Below are 25,153 nucleotides of genomic sequence, written 5' to 3'. Positions count from 1 at the left end.
AGCTTCATTTCCCCTGTAGTCAGAGATCTGCCTAGATTTGGGATCTGCCTGTGGGTAGGAGGAGGAATGTCAGCGTTAAACTGTAAGAACATGGGGGATGAGAGATCTTGTTGTATGACATCCTGGAAGATGTATTCTGTTGCCATTTGCTCATAACAGTTTACATCTCCCACTTGGAAAAGATAATCATCCCCCTCTTCCTTAAACCTCCAAGTCTTATTCCATTATGGCATTAGCTTTAAGTCCAGGATCTCATAATTCAAATCAGGTCCAAGTATAGTTGAGGTGAGGCTCCTTAGGTGTGTTGCTTAGGCATGCTCCTTGAGATCTGAACTTCCATGAACTAGTCAGTGCCACCCACTCCCCAGTGTAGACTTCAAGCACAAGCATAGGATAGCTACTGTAAGCATTCATATTTACAAAGCGGGGGACAGGAGGTGCACAGGATCACTAGCAGTTCGAAAATCCAGCCTTGTACCTGTTACTAACTTGATTGGGGCTCTTACTTACATAAGAAAACTAAGTTGGAATAGAGGAGCCTTCTCAACCTGCTTCCTACCAAAAAAGGCGGGGAGTCTGAAGACCTCTTTTCATTCTGTATTCTCTCTCTCTCCATTTCTTTTTTAGTCCAAGTGGTAGTAATTCTACAGTTCCAGTACAATTTATATCAGATCTTTAAGTTTCCTCACAAACTTTTTTTTTTTTGGTACCAGGGATTGAACTTAGGGACACTTAACCATTGAGCCACATCCCAAGCTCTTTTTTGTATTTTATTTAGAGAGAGAGTCTCACCGAGATGCTTAGAGACTCAGTAAGTCACTGTACCTGGCTTTGAACTCGCAATCCTCTTTCCTCAGCCACCCAAGCTGCTGGGATTATAGGCATGTGCCACTGTGCCTGGTACTTGCGAACATTTGATCTCTGCTCTTAAATTATTAATTCCATGAGGGCAAAATCAATATCATATATCCTTGGTATCCCCAGCATTTTGCTTTAAATTTCATACTACTAAGTAATAGTAATAATTTAATATTAGGTAGCATTTATTATTAAGTGCTTAGTATATGTTAGACACTTACCAAGCTCTTTACCTACATCTTTATGATTTATAGGATTACTCCCTCAAAAGTAACTGTTATAATCAGTTTTTCATATATGAAAGATCAGAGAAATGTCATTGCCCAAGTTGGTTTTGGCAAAATGATTATTGAAACTCTGGTCTAATTGTAGAGAACCCATCTTTAAATACACTAATCTTTCTAACTTAAAAATGACTTCAAATTTAGTTGTATTTAGCAGTGGTGCATGTTGTAATCCCAGCTACTTGGGGAAATTGAGGCAAGAGTATCACAAATTCGAGGTCAGCCTAGGCAATTTAGTGAGATATCCTGTTTAAAGAGCAAGAGAAAGAAAGGAAAACAATGGTTATTTGCTTCAGAGGATAGGTGTCCATGCTTTCTTAGGTGAGACCAGAAGAATGCTAAAGAAACGGAAAATAATCATTAATCCCAAGGACAAGAAATTTGAGGTAAAAACACAAGGAAGAAATCTAGAAGACCCTAGAAAGAAGTTGGGGAGCATAGCATAAGGTAGCTACAGAATGAGAAGAGCTGAGAAGTTTCTCTCAGAACAGTGCTAGAATGCTGGTGTGTCTCTCTTTTATTTGCTAATGGCTATTCGATGTAGGTAGATTAGCCCAGTTTAATATGACCAGCCTGTGAAAGGAGAATAAAGGTGAATGGAAGGAAAAGTTCAGGAGACTGCCATCACAAATGTCAAGAAGGATCGGGTTCCAAAACCAAATAATTTTTAACAGTGTCATGCTACTGGGAAGGTGTGAAGCCTGGTGGGAGGTCTTCTGGACATTGGGTGCATGACCTTGAAAAGGATAGTAAGATCTCAGCCCCTTCCTCTTTCTTTCTTACATGTTTTGGCCATGTTAGCAGGTTTGCTCTGGCATGTACTCTGCACCATGATGTGTTCCCTTGCCACAGAGCTCAAACTGTGACAAAAATAAACCTTTCCTCTCTGTAAATTGTTCATTTCATGTATTTTGTAACAGTAAGGGAAAGATTGCTGCCATTCATATATAAAAGTTCACTGCTAGAGATGCCTTCCAAAGAGAATAAGCAGCTCGGTTCTTAGTGAACAAGCTACAGTGAAAATTTAGGGTGTTTTTAAGATAAAAGAATAGCAATGGCTAGCATTTTATTGATCCATAAATTGTTCCAAATATGTTATATATATTAACTTTGTTTAATCCTCTTAACAACCCTGTGAGATGAGTATTACTATTATTGTCCCTGTTTCAAAATTGAGAAATGAAGGCACAAAAGAAAGAAGTAAAGCAACTTCACCTGATATCACTCAGCTGGAAAGCAGCAGAACTCTGATTTGAACTCTGGCAGACTGACTTCAAAGAGACTATAATCATAACTTCAGTGTTATTATGATTAAATGTTTATATTAACATTTAATATAGAGGTGCTGCTGGCAGCAGAGTACACACCTATAATCCCAGTGACTAGGGAAGCTGAGGCAGGAGGATCACAAGTCTGAGGTCAGTCTCAGCAATTTAGCAAGACCCTCAGGAATGCAGTGAGACCCAGTCTCAAAATAGAAAAAAAAAAAAAAAGACTAGGGATGTAGTGGTAAGGGTAAAGTATCCTGGGTTCAATCCCCAGGACCAAAAAAAAAGAGAGAGAGAGAATATATAGGAGAGGAAAGGCCTATTTTAAAGGACAGAGTTAGTAAAGAGTATAGATATGTAGTGCTTTAATTATTTAACATAGCTGCATTATTTATCAATATAGTCCCCTTTTTTGGGGGTGGGGTACTGGGGATTGAACCCAGAGATAGACTCTACCACTGAGCCACATCCACATTCACATCACTTTTTATTTTTATCATTTTCATTTGTAGCTTTTTTATCCAAAATTTTAAGATGATGGATCTCTCCCATCATTTGCATACCTGATTTCAACAAATTCACTACAGAAAACTTGGGATTTTAATTGTACTTGTAATAACCAAAAAGGAAAAAGGTACTCTACATGTATTTCCCCTCAGTGAGTATTTCTTCATTGTTGATTTGATAAATTTTCATCCAGTTTTCCAGTACAACTTTTTATCCAGTTTCCCCAGTATAACTCAAATTCATCACTAGCAAAATCCATTTCATAAGTATTGTCCAGGTATGTCACTATATGAAAATAAAAACAGTTTAGAGGGTCAGAATCATCTGAAGTTGAATCCTAGTTCCATCCATTTACCAGCTCTGTCTCCTAGATAGGTGGATTAACCTTTTTGTGTTTGTTTTCTATGTAAAATGAAGTTTGTAACAATTGCTTTATTAAATTGCAGAGATTAAAGAAGATAGCATTTGTCCCTTGACTCAGTTCTTACTATAGAAAATATAAAAATTCAATTTCTAATATAATGCTATAAACAAACATTTCACTTCATGCAATTACATTTTAAAGTTATCTTTAATTTTTTTCACTCTCAAAAACTATTTTAAATATTATAGTAATGTAAAACTTTGTCTTGCCAGAAGGGACTACAATTTATTCAGCTTTGTGGGATGTAAGTCATAATTTATAAATACCCAAGAACATGTGCTCTCTGCCTTTGAATTTCTAGAATTAAATATTAAACTTGAATATTCTAGACTTCTTTTTCTACTCCTGAGTCTGCTGTTTTATTTTTTCTAAATTGGCAAAAAAGGTTTATTTGAATTTTTAAAATTCTAATTAAAATTTTAGTGTATCTCAATACATTAGTTTTAAATTTTATCAGGTTATGCTTATAAATTTAACATGAAACTTTAAGTGGCATAACCTTTAAAAAAGTTTGTTTTTTTTTTTTTGGGGCGGGGGGAGGTGTGGTACTGGGAATTGAACCCAGGATCTTGTGCATGCAAGACAAGCACTCTGCCAACTGAGATATAATCTCCAGCCCAAGGATTTTTTTTTTAAAGATAACATTGATATTTATTGTGATATGGAAATGAAAACTTTTAAATGCAGATTTAAACATTGCTTACTTGATGCTAATTGCTCATGGTAAATACAACACTCTTGAATGCCCAAGTGACATGAGAGTCAATACTTCTAATGAGTGTTAGTTCTGTTTCCAATTTGCCTCATGGATTTGAGAAAGATACGTTGACTACATAGATTATTGTTTGAACCCATAGAATTGCCAGAAGCATTGATAAGAGGAAAATTAAAGAGGGGGTTTTGCTTACATATAAAATTAATATTTTAACTATCTCCAAGGGGCTTCATGTTTGATTTTGTAAAATTGCTTGAAGGCAAGCAGATGGTGGCCGTTAGCTCTTTGTTAGTGGGAAAAGTGGGAGCTCCAGAGACAAACCACTCACTGTGTAATCTTGGCAAGAACTCTGACCCTTGGTTTCCACATTTGAAAACTAGCTAACAAAACTGCTAGTATTTATTGAACATGTATGCTGTGCAGGTATTAAACACTCTAGATACCTTATTGAGTTTTCACAGTAGCCTTCTGAAGTAAATTCTATACTGTATCCCCATTTCACAGTTGGGGAGCCGGGGTGCAGAAAAGTAGGTAACTTGATCCAGGTCACATAGTTAAATCCAGGGTTGGTGATGATACCTGTGAAGATCAAACTTGGAGTGTTCAGTAAATCTTTATGTTATTATTGATGCTGTTATAAAGGGAACCTAAGTGCATTCAGGTCAATCTCAATTTATAAATCATCTATGAGCTGCAAATCAAACCCTAAGTCAGACGTCTGGAATTCCCACTAACTTATTGTAGAGAAAATTTAAGATTATAAAGAACTTGAAGATGGGAAACATGTCTTGTAGTTTTCTTTTATGTTCCATAGCACTCACTGTAATATGTATTTGTGTAAAAAGTGTCAATTTAACATACTTATTATTCTGAATTTATTTTGAAAAGATAAGTGTGGATTATTCATAAATAAAAATCACCATTTTCAGAAATGTATATCATTTCCCCCACAGGATGATTCTTTCGTTCTCCCTTTTATTTATTTATTTTTTTAAAATTTTTTTTATTGTTGGCTGTTCAAAACATTACATAGTTCTTGATATATCATATTTCACACTTTGATTCAAGTGGGTTATGAGCTCCCATTTTTACCCCGTATACAGATTGCAGAATCACATCAGTTACACATCCATTGATTTACATATTGCCATACTAGTGTCTGTTGTGTTCTGCTGCCTTTCCTATCCTCTGCTATCCCCCCTCCCCTCCCCTCCCCTCTTCTCTCTCTGCCCCCTCTACTGACATTCATTTGTCCCCCTTGTATTATTTTTCCCTTTCCCCTCACTTCCTCTTGTATGTACTTTTGTATAACTCTGAGGGTCTCCTTCCATTTCCATGCAATTTCCCTTCTCTCTCCCTTTCCCTCCCACCTCTCATCCCTGTTTAATGTTAATCTTCTTCTCATGCTCTTCGACCCTACTCTGCTCTTAGTTACTCTCCTTATATCAAAGAAGACATTTGGCATTTGTTTTTTAGGGATTGGCTAGCTTCACTTAGCATAATCTGCTCTAATGCCATCCATTTCCCTGTAAATTCTATGATTTTGTCATTTTTTAATGCAGAGTAATACTCCATTGTGTATAAATGCCACATTTTTTTTATCCATTCATCTATTGAAGGGCATCTAGGTTGGTTCCACAGTCTTGCTATTGTGAATTGTGCTGCTATGAACATCGATGTAGCAGTGTCCCTGTAGCATGCTCTTTTTAGGTCTTTAGGGAATAGACCTAGAAGGGGAATAGCTGGGTCAAATGGTGGCTCCATTCCCAGCTTTCCAAGAAATCTCCATACTGCTTTCCAAATTGGCTGCACCAATTTGCAGTCCCACCAGCAATGTACAAGTGTACCCTTTTCCCCACATCCTCGCCAGCACTTGTTGTTGTTTGACTTCATAATGGCTGCCAATCTAACTGGAGTGAGATGGTATCTTAGGGTGGTTTTGATTTGCATTTCTCTGACTGCTAGAGATGGTGAGCATTTTTTCATGTACTTGTTGATTGATTGTATGTCCTCCTCTGAGAAGTGTCTGTTCAGGTCCTTGGCCCATTTGTTGATTGGGTTGTTTGTTCTCTTATTGTCTAATTTTTTGAGTTCTTTGTATACTCTGGATATTAGGGCTCTGTCTGAAGTGTGAGGAGTAAAGATTTGTTCCCAGGATGTAGGCTCTCTATTTACCTCTCTTATTGTTTCTTTTGCTGAGAAAAAGCTTTTTAGTTTGAGTAAGTCCCATTTGTTGATTCTAGTTATTAACTTTTGTGCTATGGGTGTCCTATTGAGGAATTTGGAGCCCGACCCCACAGTATGTAGATCGTAGCCAACTTTTTCTTCTATCAGACGGCGTGTCTCTGATTTGATATCAAGCTCCTTGATCCATTTTGAATTAACTTTTGTGCATGGCGAGAGAAAGGGATTCAGTTTCATTTTGTTGCATATGGATTTCCAGTTTTCCCAGCACCATTTGTTGAAGATGCTATCCTTCCTCCATTGCATGCTTTTAGCCCCTTTATCAAATATAAGATAGTTGTAGTTTTGTGGATTGGTTTCTGTGTCCTCTATTCTGTACCATCGTTCTCCCTTTTAAAAGTTGACGTTGACAAGTAATTTCAGGGCTTTCATTCTGAGAGTCTTTTGTCTTCCTACTGGTATGAGGGGGAAACTGAGAAGACTTTAAAGGAGGCTGACCTCTCAAGAATTTTTGTGTGGGGAATTACTAAAGCATCGAATTCCATAAGCCATTTTTGCCATTTTATTTTTTATGTATCTTCAACAAGTTGTACTACAGAGTAAAAGTTTGTAATTTTTTATACTAGGACAAATCCAACTTCAGTCTCGAAGTAAGTGCATTTTAATAAAAGCTGTCTGTTCAACTTTGGGCTCAGACTACCTCAAACTGTTCTTTTAGAATAACAAATTTTATAACAAATTCTAGTTTGTGTATCTTAGTTTTTTAAAAAAATAACATGTATAGTTTTATTCTGATTACAAAAGTAACATCTTCATAGAATACAGTTCTGTGATATTTTGTGAAATAATCAAGTATTTACATTTGGAACAAGTGACTTCTTCCTTTGAAGCTTAAAATTCCTGTGTTTCTTATTTTGTTTACAACTAGCAATTAGAAAGTGGGGAGGGACTGCCAGATCATTTTTCTTGCTTCATTATGTCCCTGTACTTGGTGAGGATTGTTTTCTTTCTTATGCTCTTTAGAACAGTAATGCTGTGGTCTACTCTGAATCTTTGTTAACTATTATATCCAAGGACCTAGAGCAGTGCATGGCTCCTAGGAAGTCTCAAATATTTGTTGGGTGAGAGAATAAAGGATCACTTGTTCTGATATGGATGTCTTTAGTATGCATTTTAGTTTCTTTCTTACTCATCAAATACATTGTGAAAGTTGGGCATTATCCACTGGAGTTTGCCTCATTCTCTGGACTCTAATATAGTATGCTATTATTTCTGGTAACAAGTATGCTTTTGTGAGGGTAAGAGAGAAGGAACTTAGAAATGAAGAAATTGGTGCAGTCTGAAAAGGCAACTCTGTAGAGACAGAGAATGGATTAGTGGTTTCCTGGAGTTGGGGTTGGAAGTGAGAACAGAGAAAGACTGCAAGCCAGTAGGCAAGAGGGGTCTTTTTCTGTGTGAAGGAAATGTTTTAAATTAAATTGGGTGATCATTGTACAGATCTGTAAATTTTATTTAAAAAATCATTAAGTTGGAGCTGGGGCTGTAGCTCAGTGGCAGAACACTTGTCTCACATGTGAGACACTGGATTCAATCCTTAGCACCACATAAAAATAAACAAGTAAAATAAAGTCATTCTGTCCATCCACAACTACAAAAAAATTTTTAAAAATTATTAAGTTGGTAAAATGAGTGCATTTTATGGCATATAAATTATAGCTCAATAAAACTGCTAAAACCAAGGTGGAAGTTAAAAATATTTCAATTTTTTGCTCATTGGAATACAAGTTACTTTGAGTGTAACTTGTTGCTATAGACAAATGACTGCTTTACTTAGAACCAGTTTTCCTACAAAGTATTTCAGAGCAGAGGAATGTTAATTCTATTTTTTAGTAAAATATGTTCTTTTGTGATATTGGCTTAGAGCTTATAAATTTCTTTATAAAATATCTTCATTCTAAGTTGTCTTAACCTCGGTTAAGAACAAGTTTAGTTATTTCCAAAGCCATGAAAGAAATAGGTATAATTATTTTACGTTGCTGATATTTTATTTTTTCTGGGCTGCAGAGTTACAACATAGTGTATTTTCTACTTCCTTTCTAAGAGTTTGGTTAATTTATCTAGATAGCTTTGTTTTCATTTTTAAAATTCTAAACTGATATATAGAACATAAAAATTGTACATATTTAGGGGGTATAATGTGTTCAATATATGTTTACATTGTTTAATGTTTAAATAGAGTTAACTATATCCATGTCCTCAAAACATCATCTCTTTTTGGTGAAAACATTCAAAATCCTTTATTCTAGCATTTTGAAATGCACAGTTGATCTCATAGATATTGGAAATAGAATGATGGTTACTAGAAGGTAGAGAGTAGAGTGGAGAGGAAGAATGTTCCAGGAAGATAGATCAACAGGCACTGAGTTGTAGTTAGGAGTAACAAGTTCTGGTGTGCCTAACAGTAGGGTGACTGCGATAATGATGATATACTATGCTTATTTTTAAAAGCAAATTATTTATGGACTACCCCCTCCCATGTATTATCCTTGATCTTTCTTTTTTTTGGGGGGGTGGTATTGGTTGGTTTCTTGTTTAGAAGATCATTTGTATTTTAAAATTATTAGTTGTGAGAAAAACTTTTTCCATGAAACTGGTATTCTCATTCAGATTTTTTGTATATTCCTAAGGATACTCTGCATATGCCTCTTCCAAGGAAGCAAAGCATCTTAAAAATTTTAACTATGTCCTAAAAAAATTATTTATAAAAGTTTTTCATAGAAATAAAAAAACTAAATAGTCTAAAGATATAATTAAGATTATTGAGAACAGTTGGCTCTCGAGTCTGACAGTATCAAGCATTGGCAAGGACATTTTGTTCTCAGCTTAAAAGATATGGAGTGATTATGCACTTCACATTTCCATTTCCTTTCTGAGAAATTGTATAATTGTAATCCAAAATGTGAACTATAATTTTGCATATGTGAATATGTATGGTTGTGAATCAATTGCTTAGAAGTGTTATTTTTTTTTAATGTTTTTTGGTACCAGGGATTGAACTCTCAGGCACTCAACCACTGAGCCACAGCCCCAGCTCCTTTGTGTATTTTATTTGGAGACAGGATCTGAGTTGCTCAGTGCCTCACTTTTGCTGAGGGTGGCTTTGAACTCATGATCTTCCTGCCTCAACCTCCCAGCTGCTGGGATTACAGGCATGCATCACTGTGCCCAGCAGAAGTATTACTTTAAACAAGGCAAAATATATTAGTAAATTAATCTTTGTTGGATTAAATTTGTGTTTTTATACATTTTTAATTGATTATAAAACAAAAAATTGTGATTCTCTGAATAAACATTAAATAGTAAGTTATCTTTCCTTGTATAGGTGTGTTTTGGGGAAATAGTTCAAGGTATTGCTTTATTCTTAAATCATTCATTTCCCCTCCTGTTCTTTTATTTTGATTTTTTTAGAATTTTGGCCCCCAACAGTAATTATCAAGATGTCGAAACTCTCTATAACTTCCTAATCAAGTATGAGGTATGAGAAATATTTTTAAATGTTTATCACATTTCTATTATTAGCAAGTATTAATATAATTAAATATAGATGTTCTAAAACACAATGTTTGCTATTTAATTAGACATTCATTTTAAATTATTGAATGTTGTAGAAGTTTGCCAGCAACATATTTTATTTTCCCCTTTTAAAAAAGTGTATGTATTTAAATTGTATAAAATGATGTTTTTATATACATGTATAAAATGATGTTTTATATACACTATATACATAGTGAAATAGATACTATAATCAAGTAAATTAACATCCACCATCTTACATAGTACTCTTTTTTTGGTGTGGCAAGAGCAACAAAAATCTATTCTTTCAGAAAAAAAATCCTAAACATAGCACTGTTATTAACTGTAGTCTTCAGGTTGTACATTGGCTGTCTTAGAACACTCTCCATATCTTCTACTCTGTCTCCTTTGACCTACATCTTCACATTCCTCCCCACTCCCTGCCTGTAACATACTCAGTTTTTAATTTTGTTCTCTAAGTAAAAATACAATAGTGTCCTAAAATAACACAGTTGCTTCAGCACAGAATTGTTTCTCATCAGGGATGTGTTGGCATTTTGGACAGGTCATTTCTTCATTGTGTAGAACCTTGCAGGATGTTTAACATCCCTACTCCTCAGGCACTAAATGCCTGTAGCTCTCCTGGTCATTGTGACAATCAAAAATATTACCACCCCACCTGACTCACATACCCAAAATGACCCTCAGAGAGGAAGAACCCACCTCTGTTTGAGAACTGCTGATTACAGGAAAGAAAAGTTCTCTAATTTCGTTTCCTCTATTGAAACAGCACAGACCCCAAGTTAGAGCCGTAAAGAGGGTGCAGTGTGTTTTGTAAACTAACCTGCATGCTTTCCTCATCATTGCCGATCCAAGAAAGGATTCTGTTGATTTTCAGTTTTTGTTTGCCTAAAGCTCTTTGCCCCTCTTCTCTATATATTCCTTTTCTCAGTTTTGCTCGTGTGTGTGTGTGTGTGTGTGTGTGTGTGTGTAATTCTTAAAATACCCTAAGTGAAGGAGTTTTTGTGACACATGTAGGTTTCACATTTCTTAAGGAGTCCAACTCCTTTAAAATATATTCATTCACTTTCATTACTGGTTAGCTCTTCATTTAACTTTTTGTAAATAACGAAAACAACAACAACAACAACTGGGCATGGATTTGGTCCCCAGTACAGCATAGATAGGATAGACAGACAGATCAGGATGGGAATGTAGCTCAATGGTAGATCACCCCTGAAGGGGGTGGTTCAATCCTCAGTACTGAAAAAAGAAAAAAAAAAAAAAAAGACAGTACTTCAACATACAGGTAAATGAAACATTTTCTTCACAAATATGGTGAATTTCTTATGAAAACATTGAAGGAGATCTTGGAATTTTGCAAATAAGCAATAATACCTTGAACTCTAGACTTTTTAATGATATGAATCTTTAAAGTGGTATTAATTAATCCAGAATAGAAACATTTTATCCACCAAAACTTCATACCAGTTAGTAGCTTCAAATATTTTAAAAAGTGAATCAAATAGAAGATAGTATTATTGCGTTTCCCTCCACTCGTTCCTAGTTTCTGAAAATTTAGGTACTACTATGCTATTTGTTATCCAATTAAAAAAAAATTTCCCTTTCTACAAATTCCAGGTTCTTCCTTGTACATAAATAGAATATAGCCTACATTAGTAGTAAGCTTCGGGAAACAAGATTCCTTCACTTTTATGATTTTGTGAATCATGTCTCTGAATTATACTATTTATTAATTTAAACATACTAGTTTAAATATGTAGACTTAAATAGTCTGAAAAATACAGGTTTTTTAGATAACATCTACCAAACTTTTTCCTAAATCAAATATAACTTTCCACACAGTTTACAATTTAATTGTTTTTTTCTGTCCATTTGAACTACAAATGATTAGGTGCTCTGTTGAAATTCTCACTACGTTCACACCTGTATACTGGTTTTATAAGTTTTAATAATAGGACCAATATTTTCACACATAGTTCATTATTGACATTATAGTCAATGAGCTTATTATTACTGGCCAGTCCTTTTTAAAGCAATAACTAGAAACTTGAGATTCTGCACCTGCAAAACGTGGGCCATTCAAATTGCACTGTCATCACTAATTGCACTGTCATTTGATTTGGTGTTTCTTCTTCTTATCTCCTTCCCCCTCCCCCTTCCCCTTCCCCTTCCCCTTCTTCTTCTTCTTTCTTCTTCTTCTTTTTTTTAATGTGGTGCTGGGATCTAACCCAGTGGCTCAAATGTGCTAGGCATGTGCTCTACCACTGAGCCACAACCCCAGCCCCTTAGTATATCTTCTTAATGACTATATATTTTTTTTTTCAGGTAAATAAAAGTGTCACATTTACTGCCCAGGAACTTTATGATTGTGTTTCACAGACTGAGTATCGGTAAGCCCTATCTGCTTGTAGATATATCATCATAACAAGCTTTTACCATATTTGGTGCTACTTGGTGGAGGTGGCCAATTGTTCTAAGTTTTTGCACCACACTATGAATTTTTAAACATTAATTCGAAGTATTTTATACATACAAAAAGGCCTTGTGTGTGTGTGTGTGTGCGTGTGTGTGTATCAGCTATAAAATTTAAAGTAGTTCTCACACTTTTTGTCCTCAAGTCTCCTTTATATTGTTAAAAATTATTGAAAGGCTCAAAGAATTTTTATGTGGGCCATATGTATCTATATTTACTGTATTAGACCTTAGAACTGAGAATTTTAAAATGTTTACTAATTTGTTTAAAAATAACTGATTACTACATATTAAGTAATGTCTCCACAAACAAAAATATTACTGACAAAGGAGGCATTGTTGTGCAGTTTACAAATCTCTTAATGTCTGGCTTAATAGAAGACAGCTGGAATCTCATAACTGCTTTTGCATTCTGTTGGTTGTGATAATCATGTCATGTATTGCTGGAAAACTATTCTACATTTTGGAGGAAATAGGCCTAAAAGGCAGATAACATCTTAGTCTTTTTATGAAGGTAGCTGTTTATTTTTTGACATTGTAGACCCTCTGAAAGAGTCTTAGATTCGCTGAGGTCCCCAGATATATTTTAAAGAGCAGTTAGTATAAAGAAAACCCTTTGCTTAATTTATTTTTATGTGGCGCAGGGGATTGAACCCAGTGCCTCACATGTGCTAGGCGAGCGCTGTGCCACTGAGCCCCAGCCCCAGCCCCCAGATTCATATTTTGAAAACTAATTCCCAATGTAATAGCTGTATTAGAAGATGGGGCCTTTGGGAATGGGATTAGACCCTCATGAAAATTCCTCAAAGAAGTAGCCAGCCCTTCTACCATGAGAGAACATGTAGAAAAGGCTATCTATGAGAAAGAGAGTCTCACTAGACACTGAATCTACTAATATCTTGATCTTGAATGTCCCAGCTCCAGAACTGTTAGAAATAAATTTGTGTTTATCAACTAATCAGTCTAAAGTATTTTGTTACAAGTGCCTGAATGAACTGGACAGCTGTTTAATTCTAGTCCAGGTAAAGAAATTCATAAAGGGCAAAAATCCTTCAGTGTTGTCCTTCTATCCCCTGTATACCATATTCTATTTTAACTTAACATTGAGATCCATATGGATGCATGGAGCAGTAGTTGGTTTATAGTCAGTTCTGTTTTGACAGGTCATATGCCTTCCTAAATATTAACCACTGCCTTGTGCAAAATCATGCAATAAAAACCACAGGGCCTATGCAGAAAATGGAGTTAGAGACCCACACCTAAAGTCTTCAGAGACATGTTAAAAAAAAAAAAGTATAGAAATCAATAAAAATGGTATGATAGTTTTATATATGTTAAATGGCTAAGGAATACATGAATGCTATAACAAATCTGGTGTTTTACCTTGAAAAAAGACCTGAAGTTTGCTTGTAGAAGTGGTCATGAAGAACGGCTACAGTTTGAGGCTTGTCTGAAATTGGATTGAAGTTTTAATACCAGAGTGGTGGATATAACTCATAACACACTTGGAGAACTTAGGTAGTTGTTGTGAGTTTGATGTGTATGAATGTGGTTTTTTGTTTGTTTTTTAATAATAATGTTTTTTTGAATCTTTATTTATTTTTGTATGTAGTGCTGAGGATTGAACCCAGTGCCTCACACATGCTAGGCAAGCGCTCTACAACTGAGCCACAATCCCAGCCCTACATAATTAAAAATTATGTTTTTAATTCCTAAGTAGCTTGTTTAGCTGGGTGCAAGTTCCTCTGTTCATTTATGCTACTCACTACCAAACTTGTGTATAAGCAAATTGGAAATTTGTGCTTTGTTTAAATTGTACTTAATGTATGTCATTTCTGTGCAATATGTCATTATATCACTAAAGCAGAGTTCATTCACCATGTACCAGTGTGGCTAAAAGTTTTATGAGCAAGCCTAGAGACAAAATGAATTATCAGAATGCTTCTACTGTTAAAACTTTAGATCAATAAATTTGTTTGATGATATCAAGACACTAGGATTAATAATCATGCATAGATGTTTCAAAGCAGCTATGAATGTTAAATCACTTGTTTTAAGTAAGTTCCAAGAAAATCTGAAGCCACTGGGCATCTATAGGTCTGTTAGAGTTGGGAAAATGATTTCTTACTCTTAACTTCAGAATATTAGTGAATCAATTGGAATCTTATTTGTACATCTTTCTGGATAATCTATCTTTAAATTAAAGGCTTATGTGAAATTTATGTCCAAAATATAATGTCTTCTGATCTTAGCCACATTTTTGAAGATACAAAAAGCTCATTTTATATAACATGGAAACCAGAGTCTTTTAAGGATGGTTCCAATCAGAAGTCAAAATTATTTTGACTTCAGCTTGCTTTTGGAATAGTTGTATTTGAGTATTAATAAGCTCCCTCTTATACTCAAGAGAATGATTTTGAAGATAAATACATTTAGTATCTTGAATGCATTTGGTTAATAGCATTTGGATTTGTTACTCTCGTTTCTTTTGAAATTATTTGTATAATTTCAATTATTTGTATAACTGTATAGTATATTCTGCTGTGTGCCATAGCTCATAATTTTCAAATAAGCTGCCAAAAGAGACAGAGTCTTTTGGTTTCACTGGTTTGTGAGACACAGGACCAAGTGCAGTAGATGAAAGGTTGCACCATAACTGAGAGGTGAAAACAGATGATGATTTAACATGCATGTAGATGGTATTTTGTGGGCATGTTAAGGGAAACAGTTACTTAAATTGTCTGAAATGGCTGGTATGTATGTATGTATGTATGTATTTATTTAAAGTGTTCTAAAAGAGGAGATTGTTGATGTGTCACAGCAGATTATTGCAATAGGGAGGTATGAAGTAATAAGAAATTTGTGTCTCTGCCTGTGGTTGCTGAGATGGAGCTCTTTTGCTAGGAGATGCTTATTTTCTAGTACTTCGTCTCTGATCTCAGTTCCTGACATAGAACTCCGACCATCCGTAGAACTCCTGGGTGTTAGGAGCATCTTTTGTTCTAATGAAGTAACTATTGGCTTTTGGAGAGGGTTGGAGTCTGAGTTAATAACTGATTATGCCCACAATAGGAGGCCGCCCTTAAAATTCCTGAACCCTGAGGTTCAGGGAAATCTTGGTTGCTGGACATATGGAGGTGCCTAGAAGTGGTATGCCTGTGTGTATGCATGCATCTCTTCATTTGGCTGTTCACTTGTATCCTTGATAACCACTTATAATAAATATGTAATCTTAAGTGTTTCATTGAGCTGTTTTTTGAGCAGATCTTTGAACTATCCTAGCAAATTAAACCTGAGGAGAAAAGGGGGTCGTGGGAACTTTGATTTATAAATAACAAACTATTACTTGTGTTTGGCATGTAACAGGCAGTAATTTTGAGGGACTGAACTTTCAACTAGTGGGCATGGATTCCAGGTAGATAGGATCAGAATCGGATTGAATGAGACACCCCCTTGGTATCCACTGGAGAGCTGCTTGAAACCCCCATCCTCTCACATCTGGTGTTAAGAGAAGTGTGTGTGTGAGTATAGGTACAGAAGGAAAAAACTATTTTCCTGTCTTAAACAGGAGTTCTTTAAGTAATTCAAGAATATAAAAACTACTCTAAGGGTTCTAAAAAAACAAACAGTGTATTAAGGTTTCAGATTAGTTTAAATCCAAGGTTAAATTCCATAGTGCAGGTAGAAACCTGGTGCTATATCTATAATTCAGTTGGTATTTTCTGTTATCTCTAGTTTTTGGATGCTTTCAAGTAGGTTTTATCCCTGCTAGTGGAGTGTATGAGCACTGCTGCCCTGCACAGGTGACCAGTTTGTTCAGAAAATCCAGGGCAGTAAATTAACAGGGTTATCACATAGAATTCCAGCCAATCCCTGGTGTGACATCTTCTACTTAGATGAGAAATAAGCTAGGAACAGTATTAATTTACATTTTTTTTCTCCTTAAGTTTTGACAGTTTTCTGGAATGTTTGTGAGCAAGTCTCTTACGATAGTTTTTAAAAATTTGAAATATAAACTAGTTTGTGACATCAGCCTCAAAGTACCTGATTGCATGAGACAGATAGCAAACCAAAATTTCCTGCTGTCAAACTTGCCACTCATTCTCAGCGGATACCAGTTGGATATAATTCAGTAATTTAATCCTTTTTGGGTTCTCTTAATTTGCTAGAGTGGTTCACAGAGCTCAGGAAACACTTTATTTACATGCACCTATTTATTATGAAGGATATTCTTAAAAACACAGGTAAATAGCCAGATGAAGAGATCAATCATGTGAAATCTGGAAGGGCTCCTGGGATTGGGGTACACCCACCCTCTTAGCCTATGCATGTGTTCTTTTTCATCACCCCTGATGCTCTCTGACCCAGACCTTTTGGGATTTTATGGAGGTTTAATTTAAGAAGGCATGGCTGGTTAAATCATTAGCCAGTGGTGATCAATTCCATCTTTAGTCCCTCTGCCCTCTAGGTTGTGGGTAAGACTGTCAGTTCCAACTCTTTAATCACATGGGTTGCTTCCTGTGACAACCAACTGAGGCTGAGCTTTATCCTGAGGTTGTCTGGGAACCCCCAACCCTCAGTCATCTCATTAGTACACAAAGGACACATCACTGGAGAATCCAAGGATTTTAGAAGCTGTGTGGCAGGAATGAAACACTAAGCATACATTCCTTGCTATAAATCGCAATATCATACTGGCAAATTCAAGTAATATATTGCCTAAAGCAGCATATGCATCAGAAACTTATTTGTTTTCTCTTGGCAAGTGCTTTCAGGAATTACTGCATTCAGATTCCAGCAATCAGCACCATGATAATATCTTCAGGATTACCCTAGAGTTAGAGCTCCCTAAGTGGGACCTGGACCTGACCAGAGTGTGCATCACTTAGAAACTTGTGAGAAATGCAAATTCACACTAGTCATTATGAATCAGAAACTAGGAGTAGAGCCCTACAAACGGTTCTAACAACCCCTCCAGGGCAGACTGAAGTTTCAGAACCTTTGTGTTAAGTTAGGAACTTGGTTTGTCCTAGATTTAGACAGAAAAACAGCCTTAGAGAACAATAATCTAAAATATACACTTTCTGATATAATTAGAAAAGAATGGCATAATGTTGATGGTCTTTGATTTTAATGGGGTTACATCCTGATAAACTTGTCATAAATTGAAAATATCCTAAGTTGAAAATGCATCAAATGCACATTAAAATATCCTAAGTCAGAATGTACTTAATACATCTAACTTGTTGAATAGCAACATGGTACCCTGTAGAGAATTGATCCTTTACCCTTGCAGCTCCATAGCTAACTGAGAGGTAGCTTACTCCCATTTCCCAGCATCTCCAGAGATCTCAGCTTATCACCAGTCTAGGAAAATATCAAAATCCCAAGTACATTTTCTACTGAAGCATATTGCTTTTGCATCATTATAAAGTTGAGAAATCGTCAGGAATTGTCTGTATGTGGTATGAGGTAAAAGGTCCACCTTCACCGCTGCATTCATCCATATTTGCATATGTGAATATCCGGTTGTGCCAGCACCATTTGTTGAGATGTCATAGGAAAGCAGGGAGCTGAAACTCCAAACCTTGGTTCTTGTGTTCCGATGAAAGAAAATTTAAAGTCAGACATGGAATTATTTTTTAATTAATTGGCCAGATTACTATAGTTATTTTGACCAGTCTAATATTTAGTCAAAGCATGTTTGATACTCATATAAGAAAATTTAGAGAAAACAATGGCTGTTGTTTTGAGTAAAACAACATAGAATTGCAGAATTAGAAGCAACCTTCAATTTTGAGCAGTTCCAGAAAGGATCAGGAGTTGGAAGAGTTTAGCTTGGAAAAATAAATAGGTGTATGATAAGGGATTTCTGCTATCAGAGGAAAAAGGTAGAAAAAGTTGTTTTTGTTTTTTTTTTAATCTAGGCAGACTTGGATAATGGTTTTTACAGGCCCTAGATAAAGAACTTAGTTGCAATTGGGAGACATCTAAATTTAACTGAAGGTGCTGCAGAATGGCAAGCAAAGGGATACGGTGCCCCCACCTCTAATGTTCTGTCATCTAACGTGTAAGCTTTGGGCATAAAAAGGAACTGAAGAATTCCTGTCATAACAATCTAATAGTGTGTATATGAAACACTCTACGAAAAACAACCAGTACTTTCCTGGATAAGGAGAGAAGGAGGAGGGCGAGAAAGAGGAAGATTCAGAAGTTTAGTTACTGAAGGATATTTCTTTTCACATGTGAAATAAGTAACCAAAGTCAGTAGGGCCTGCCCTTTTTGTTTCAAATTTAAGTTTATAAGAAAACATTTTCATCTCTGCTATCTTGAACTTTTTTTTTTTTTAGAGAGAGAGAGATTTTTTTTTTTTTTAAATATTTGTTTTTTTTTTAGTTTTCGGCGGATACAACATCTTTGTTTGTATGTGGTGCTGAGGATCGAACTCGGTCCGCACACATGCCAGGCGATCACGCTACTGCTTGAGCCACATCCCCAGCCCTATCTTGAACTTCTTAAAAGGGTGTTCACAAAGTAATTTTCTTAATAGTTATTAAGAATTAGCAGCAACATGACACTCATTTTGAATTTAAAACATAGGAAGTAGGACTAGGGTAACTCAAAGCTAGAAGTCATATCTTAATGACTCAGAAACCACACATCCTCAGGAAGTGAGGTTGTTCAGAATATGGTGTTTATTCTTTGTTGTCTCTACACAATGTATATTCTGAATGGGATTAGGCATGGGATTATGTTAGGTTTACTTCCTGCTTCCCCATCTTGGCTTAGGTAGTTACTAAATACTCAGTCATTAATTGCTAGGCAACTTATGCCACAGTCCCTTTTTAAAGAGTAGCAACTCTATCAATTTATTGCTTCTCAATTTTCTGTTCCTTCAGGAGGTACATCCTCCAGTCCATGGTTCTTTAGCAAGACAAGATGAAGCCACCTGTTCCACAGTGTTGTTTACCCCTTGGTAGCATCTTAACATAAGCCTATCTCCTGCTAGGAAAGGTCCTTCAGAGAGCACGGCTAGATTGTTCAGCCTAGCCCATCATCCAAAGGATTGTTTCCAAGTACCCAACTTTGTTGACAGAGATTCACCCTTATTCCTGAATTCTGGAAATTGTGCCAAGGTCGTCTTGTGTTGGCTGAGACTCAGTGCACCTAAGTGTTTATTCTCCCATGTTCTGTGGTCTACTAAGAAACTATAGTTGGTATTATCTCTCAAATATCAAAGAATATATTTCAAATCCCAGTATTATCACATTGTATTAAGAATTTTTAATATATCCAGAGAAAATGGAATCAGAATGAATAGTTACCATGCACTCCCATCTTCATAACAGCATTAATTGTAATAGCTAAATGTGGAATCAACCTTAAGTGTTCTTAAGCTGATAAATGGACAAAGAAAATGTGGTATATATACACCTCTGAATACTATTTTGCCTTTAAAAAGAAGGAAATCCTGTCACTTGAGACAACATGGATGAACCCAGCAGAGATTAGGTTATGTGAAAGAGGCAAAGCACAGAGAGACAAATACCACATGATCTCACTCTCATGTGGGGTCTAAAAAAGTTGAACTCATAGAAGTAGACAGAATGATGGTAACTCTTCTGGGGGCAGTGAGTGGTGGAGGGTTGGGGAGATATTGGTCAAAAACCACAGAATTTCAGCTAGGGGTAGTAAGTTCAAGGGATCTGTTGTACCAGATGGTAACTTAAGTTAATAACAATGTATTTTGCAAATTGCTAAGAATAGGTTTTTAAGTGTTTTTGCCATAAAAAATGAGTACATGTAAGGAAAACATTTGTTAATTACCTTGACTGAGCCATTCCACAATGTATACATATTTCAGAAAATCATGTAGTACACAATTAATGTATAGGATTCTTATTTTTCATAAGAAAGAATATTTATCTGACTAGCTTTCATGTGGTGACTTAACATTTCTTTTTCCCCTAGGGAAAAGTTAACGATTGGGTGTCGCCAGCTGTTTGAGATGGAGTGTACCATGCAGCAGTGCAATGCATCTGTCTATATGGAGGCCAAAAACAGGGGATGGTGTGAGGACATGCTCAATTACAGGACTTAAGTGCTGATTTGTAACTGAAGAGGGATTGCTTTTGTCATCATGAATAACAGAGTAACTTTCAACCTGGTCTCTTTTTTGAGCCAAATTCTATTGAGAATTTTGAAGTTTTATAGGTACAAAAAAGTGATACTACTGACAATCTCATTGAAGCTCTGAAAAGCTTAATGCATCAGATGTGGGATAAATTGTTGATTCTTCTAGAGTTGACAATATGTCCATACCTCTATCTGATACTGAGCCAGTATCTCTAAGGAAAAGAGAGCCATCTTTTCAGTCTTACTATGGCAGAAGCCATTGTGGCATCTGAGGAAGGCCCAGGACACATCATTAGCGTCTCTCCCAACCCTGAGTATGGGCACATGATCAGACACTGCTAGATGCTAAGAAAAAATTAGGACATGACCATGCTTACCACATTCCACAAATAAAATCTCGTCCTGGGTTGGTTTTGTTGTTTGTTTTTCATGGTACTGGGATCAAAACCAGGGGTGTACTACCACTAAGTTACATCCCCACCCCTTTTTATTTTTTGAGACAAGGTCTAAGTTATTAAGGCTGGCCTTGAATTTGTGATCCTCCTGCCTCAGTCTCCCAAGTTGCTGTGATTACAGATGTGTGTTACCATGCCCATCTGTCCTGGGCTGCTCTTATGATCAAACTTTGAGTCAAGTAAACCTGGTGGAAATAACACCACTCCCACCTTCCTCTGGTAATGAAAGAATTTTGACTTTAGTTCCTATCTTTCAATTCAGCTCTTCTTTCCTTCTCTTGGCTTATAGCTTTTCAGTTCATTTCCAGTGGGGAAGAGCAAGGCAACCCCTATTGAATTGTTGCTTAGGTATGGAAAGCAACATGGATTTTTCAAATTAAGTGGCAGTGACTGATGTTTGCCCCTGTCTGAAAGCAAGTGTTTAATTGACTTGTTTCTTAGTTATGTAGCAAGTTGGAAATCCTTGTTTACTGGTGTGTATTGTCCTTTTGTTAGTATATTAGACTAAATCAAATTTGGAATTCTATTATAAATGTTCATTTATTTTTAAAAACGAGCAATAAATAACTTATTTTTAGAAAGCTTTGCTTTTCATTTTGCTTCCAAATAGTGTTTCTTAAATGAGTAAAATATGTAATTATAAAAGTGACCCTCAAAAGAGCCAACTCAAGATGCTTACTGGGAGTTGGTGCTGGACCCACTAAGCTGTCTGCAGTTAGGAAACTGCACCAAGTACACAGATGGGGCTGAGAGTGTCTGGGACACAGCAGGCTTCAGGAGAGTATCTCTGCTCTTCCCTTTTTCTCCTTGAGGATCCAAAAAAAGCACCCCCCCCCCCAAAAAAAAAAAAAAAACAACAAACAAACCTCCAACCCTTCCAGATCTTCATCCCTCACCTATTTTGTTTGTTATTGGGTTTTTGTTTTGCTCTGTGGATAATGAGTTTTACTTGGCATATTAATTTATGTCACTTCATTTCAACTTAACAATTTTTTATTTTATTGAGATACATTCTTTCTACTTTTATATTTGTTTTTTAAATTTTCTCTAGTTGAAATGTTTGGTTTTTCTTTCTCCCCCCTTCCTTCTTTACCAATCGTAAGCTTTATTGTTAGTTTTACCCTTGTTCAACACAGGAGATTGCAAGTTCCCTTTTCCCCTGCTCTGTACTTTCTCTGGCTCCCCACTGTTTTAGAGTTAACTCACTTGGCTTATGAATCTCAAGCCCCATGCTGTATAACTTTAGGCTCTGAACTCTCCATTCTTTAATATGTATAGCTGGTATATTTGGGGCAGAAGCCATAAGAAGCATGCTGTGAACCCAAAGAGACTGATGAGAAAATTCATACCAGAGGAGGGACTTTCTATACAAATACCCTTGGCCTTGACCTACTGAGGAGCTTTGAGGGTGGGTATTCCAGCAATGTTCCATGCTTGGGTACAAGATCCCCTTTTATCTGCCTTTTCAACTTATTTAGAAAAAGTAAAATTTTACCAAAAAACTTGTTTCCCTCCTGGGAGGATTGCATGCTCCGGTTTGGAGAGTTCCCCAGCTCTCTCTATATTCAGGGCAAAGGAAAAGTGTTTTAAAAATTGAGATTTGTTGTATTCCACTGGGTCCTCTTGTTAGGACATGCAATTGTGGCAAAAGCCATAAGAAGCATGCTAAAACATTTGGGTTCACAGCATGCTTCTTAGGCAATTGTGGCTGTACACATTAGAATTTCAGAGACAGATTTCATTTTCACAATGTGGGTGTTTGTGCCCCATGTAAAATCAAGTGATGTAAGACAGAGCCAAAGTTCTTCCCTTGTTACTTTGAATGCAATCTTCAGGAAGAACAGAGGCCTTTTCAGGGCCAATCTACATTTATTTGGATAGTGTATTGGTCGATTTTCAGAGTTTAGGTTATAATGTTCATATTACTGATATCTGGCAACTCCCTAGATCAGCCCCCTACCGTGATGGATTGGGAGGAATTTATATCTTAAGGGAAATATAACTCATTACTGAAAAATCAATTATTCCTTTATAACCAAAGGTAGTGATGAATATAATGTTTATAGGACTGAATTTGTGGGTTGGCCTTCCCTTGAAGATTCATAGATTGTTGTTTTCTTGTCTTTCCTTCTCTTCACTCATGTTAAATTGCCTTAGGCATTATGTAGCACTTGGATTCTTCAGATTTGGGGGAACAAATTAAGTGACTGAAGCCAGCTCTGAAGATGCAGAAATGCTCTATTGGGACTGACTCTTTCCCTGACCACTTAAGAATTTGATTCTAGCAGTATATCATATCCCTAAATCAATTTGTAGGGAATTCTAAAACATTTTAAATAAATTCATGCCTAAGGATAGCCAATTACTTGGTAAATTAAAGGCAAGTATTTTACCTGGAGGTGGCACATACCTGTAACACCAGCAACTTGGGAGGCTAAGGCCAAGAAGAGCAACTTACTGAGACTCAGTCTCAAATTAAAAGGGGCTACTCGGTGATAAAGTGCCCTTGGATTATATCCCCAGCACCCTAAATAAACCAACAAAAAAATGCAAATGTTTTATAAAATGCTACTGTTTTAGAAAATCTAGTATGTTTTTTACATACTATTACAAGAAATCAAAGTTGTGGTGTTATGAATTATATTTTTAAACCATTCTATAACATATATTGGTAAAACCAAAACAAACCCCGAATTTTTAAAAATTATGTGACTATTGTTTTTCAGTTGTTTTCCCCCACATGAAAACTTGTGTTCAGGAAGATTAGCCATAATAACTTCTTAAAAAACGTTTAGCCACCAAACTCCCTGTTTCGTCATCAATGGTAATGCAGGAAAACTTCGACACAAAGCATTCCCATATATTATTTGCATAAAGCATGTCACTTAAGAAATGAAAAGTGATTTCAAGGATTTTAGTGCTGAATCCTCAACTTAAACTTTATTTCCTTGTGCTGAATAGAACAAACACAGATCCATAAACAACAGTCATCCTATTAGGCAAATTCAAATTTAAACTTCTAGTTTTAGTTCAGAAACAAACCAGAGACAGATGGTTAGTCAGGAACTACACAGTAACCAGGTGAACTGATTTCCTTTCTTGGTTTTCTGTAAAAACAGATGAGAGAAAGGTGGCAAAGTACCAGAGTACCAACGTATTTCAAGAAAATATTCAATTTTTTTTCCTAACCCAAGTTAGCTACTGAATAGTCCTCTCATCCTACATGGCTCATTAGGTTCCTGTGTTTCATTGTCTGTGACAAGAAAAAACACCTTACATTATCCATTTCTTTCAGATGTAATATGCCAGGTGGGTATTTTCCCCAAATGCTTTAACTCTTCCTCACTGAAAAATTTTCCCCCAAACTTTTAGTAATGAATGAGTACACAAACAACTGGGTATTAATCCCATGGTGCAAGGATTTCCTGCAAAGTACCTTTAATGTGTTTGCATCTGCAGCAAGCATTAGGACGTGCTAAGTTTAGCACCATCAGTTAGGCGTGTAACACTACACATTAGACACCAAATCATCCCCCAGATTTATCCATAAGAGCAAAAAAAAAAAAAAAAAAGAAAAACTGAGCAAAAACGTAGTTCTGATAAAGGCTGCATTCACAAACCCAACACAGTTTAAACTTTTTCAATCAAGGGCTTCTGTTTAGTATTCTTTTGTTAATGATAAATAAAAGCAGAATTATGGAAGAAGATCAAATACTTCACTGTTCTTTTATATAGTTAAATCTCTTGCTGAATAAACTATACCCTCAACAAATCAAAATACTTCAAACCAGTGTTTCAAATACCAAAAATCATCACTATGTTACTGTTCGGCAACTCCATTCAAAAAAACGTTGGTACTGCATTCTCAGAAGAAAAAAAAAATGCAGCTGAGCCAAATGCTTAAAAGTTTGCATTCTGAGCATTTAAAAGAATCACTCCACTCTGCATCCTTTAAGATTGCCACTCTGCTTCACTAACTTGAATCTGCCATATTTTACTTCAACAGGTAAAGCACTCTGCTGAGAATATAAAAAGTTATAAAAAGGCAATCATAAAAGATTAAATATTGGTAGGCAAGTTAGCTTTCTTTTAATAAAAACAAAAATAGTTATTGTCTTCTATTTAAATAAGTATCTTTTGTTATAGAGTGTTCCAGTTATTGAAAAAGGGCCCTTAAAAAACCCAACTGCCTACATCTTTAAACCCTACCCCCTCTTGCCCCATAATACACATTTGAGGGAAGAGTCATTTA

At 35.9% G+C, this 25,153-nt stretch overlaps 1 protein-coding gene across 10 annotated transcripts in view; it reads left to right on the top strand.

The window, feature by feature from the left end:
• Swt1 (SWT1 RNA endoribonuclease homolog) overlaps positions 1-24,829 on the top strand; it is a 91,429-nt gene extending 66,600 nt beyond the window's left edge. For all 10 annotated transcript variants that reach the window (XM_046462673.2, XM_046462670.2, XM_046462672.2 and 7 more), the window contains 3 exons: positions 9,709-9,775; positions 12,163-12,227; positions 20,282-24,829. In XM_046462673.2, coding sequence (XP_046318629.1) covers positions 9,709-9,775; positions 12,163-12,227; positions 20,282-20,411 — 262 coding nt within the window. In that variant the 3' untranslated portion in view covers positions 20,412-24,829. The remainder of the gene's footprint in view (positions 1-9,708; positions 9,776-12,162; positions 12,228-20,281) is intronic.
• Positions 24,830-25,153: the final 324 nt, after the last annotated feature.

This window comes from Marmota monax, unplaced genomic scaffold (assembly GCF_021218885.2).
Source record: "Marmota monax isolate L192 unplaced genomic scaffold, Marmota_monax_Labrador192_F-V1.1 WCK01_AAM20220418_F8-fsc00250, whole genome shotgun sequence".
Taxonomy (NCBI): Eukaryota; Metazoa; Chordata; class Mammalia; order Rodentia; family Sciuridae; genus Marmota; species Marmota monax.
This window is presented reverse-complemented; position numbering and strand designations above follow the sequence as displayed.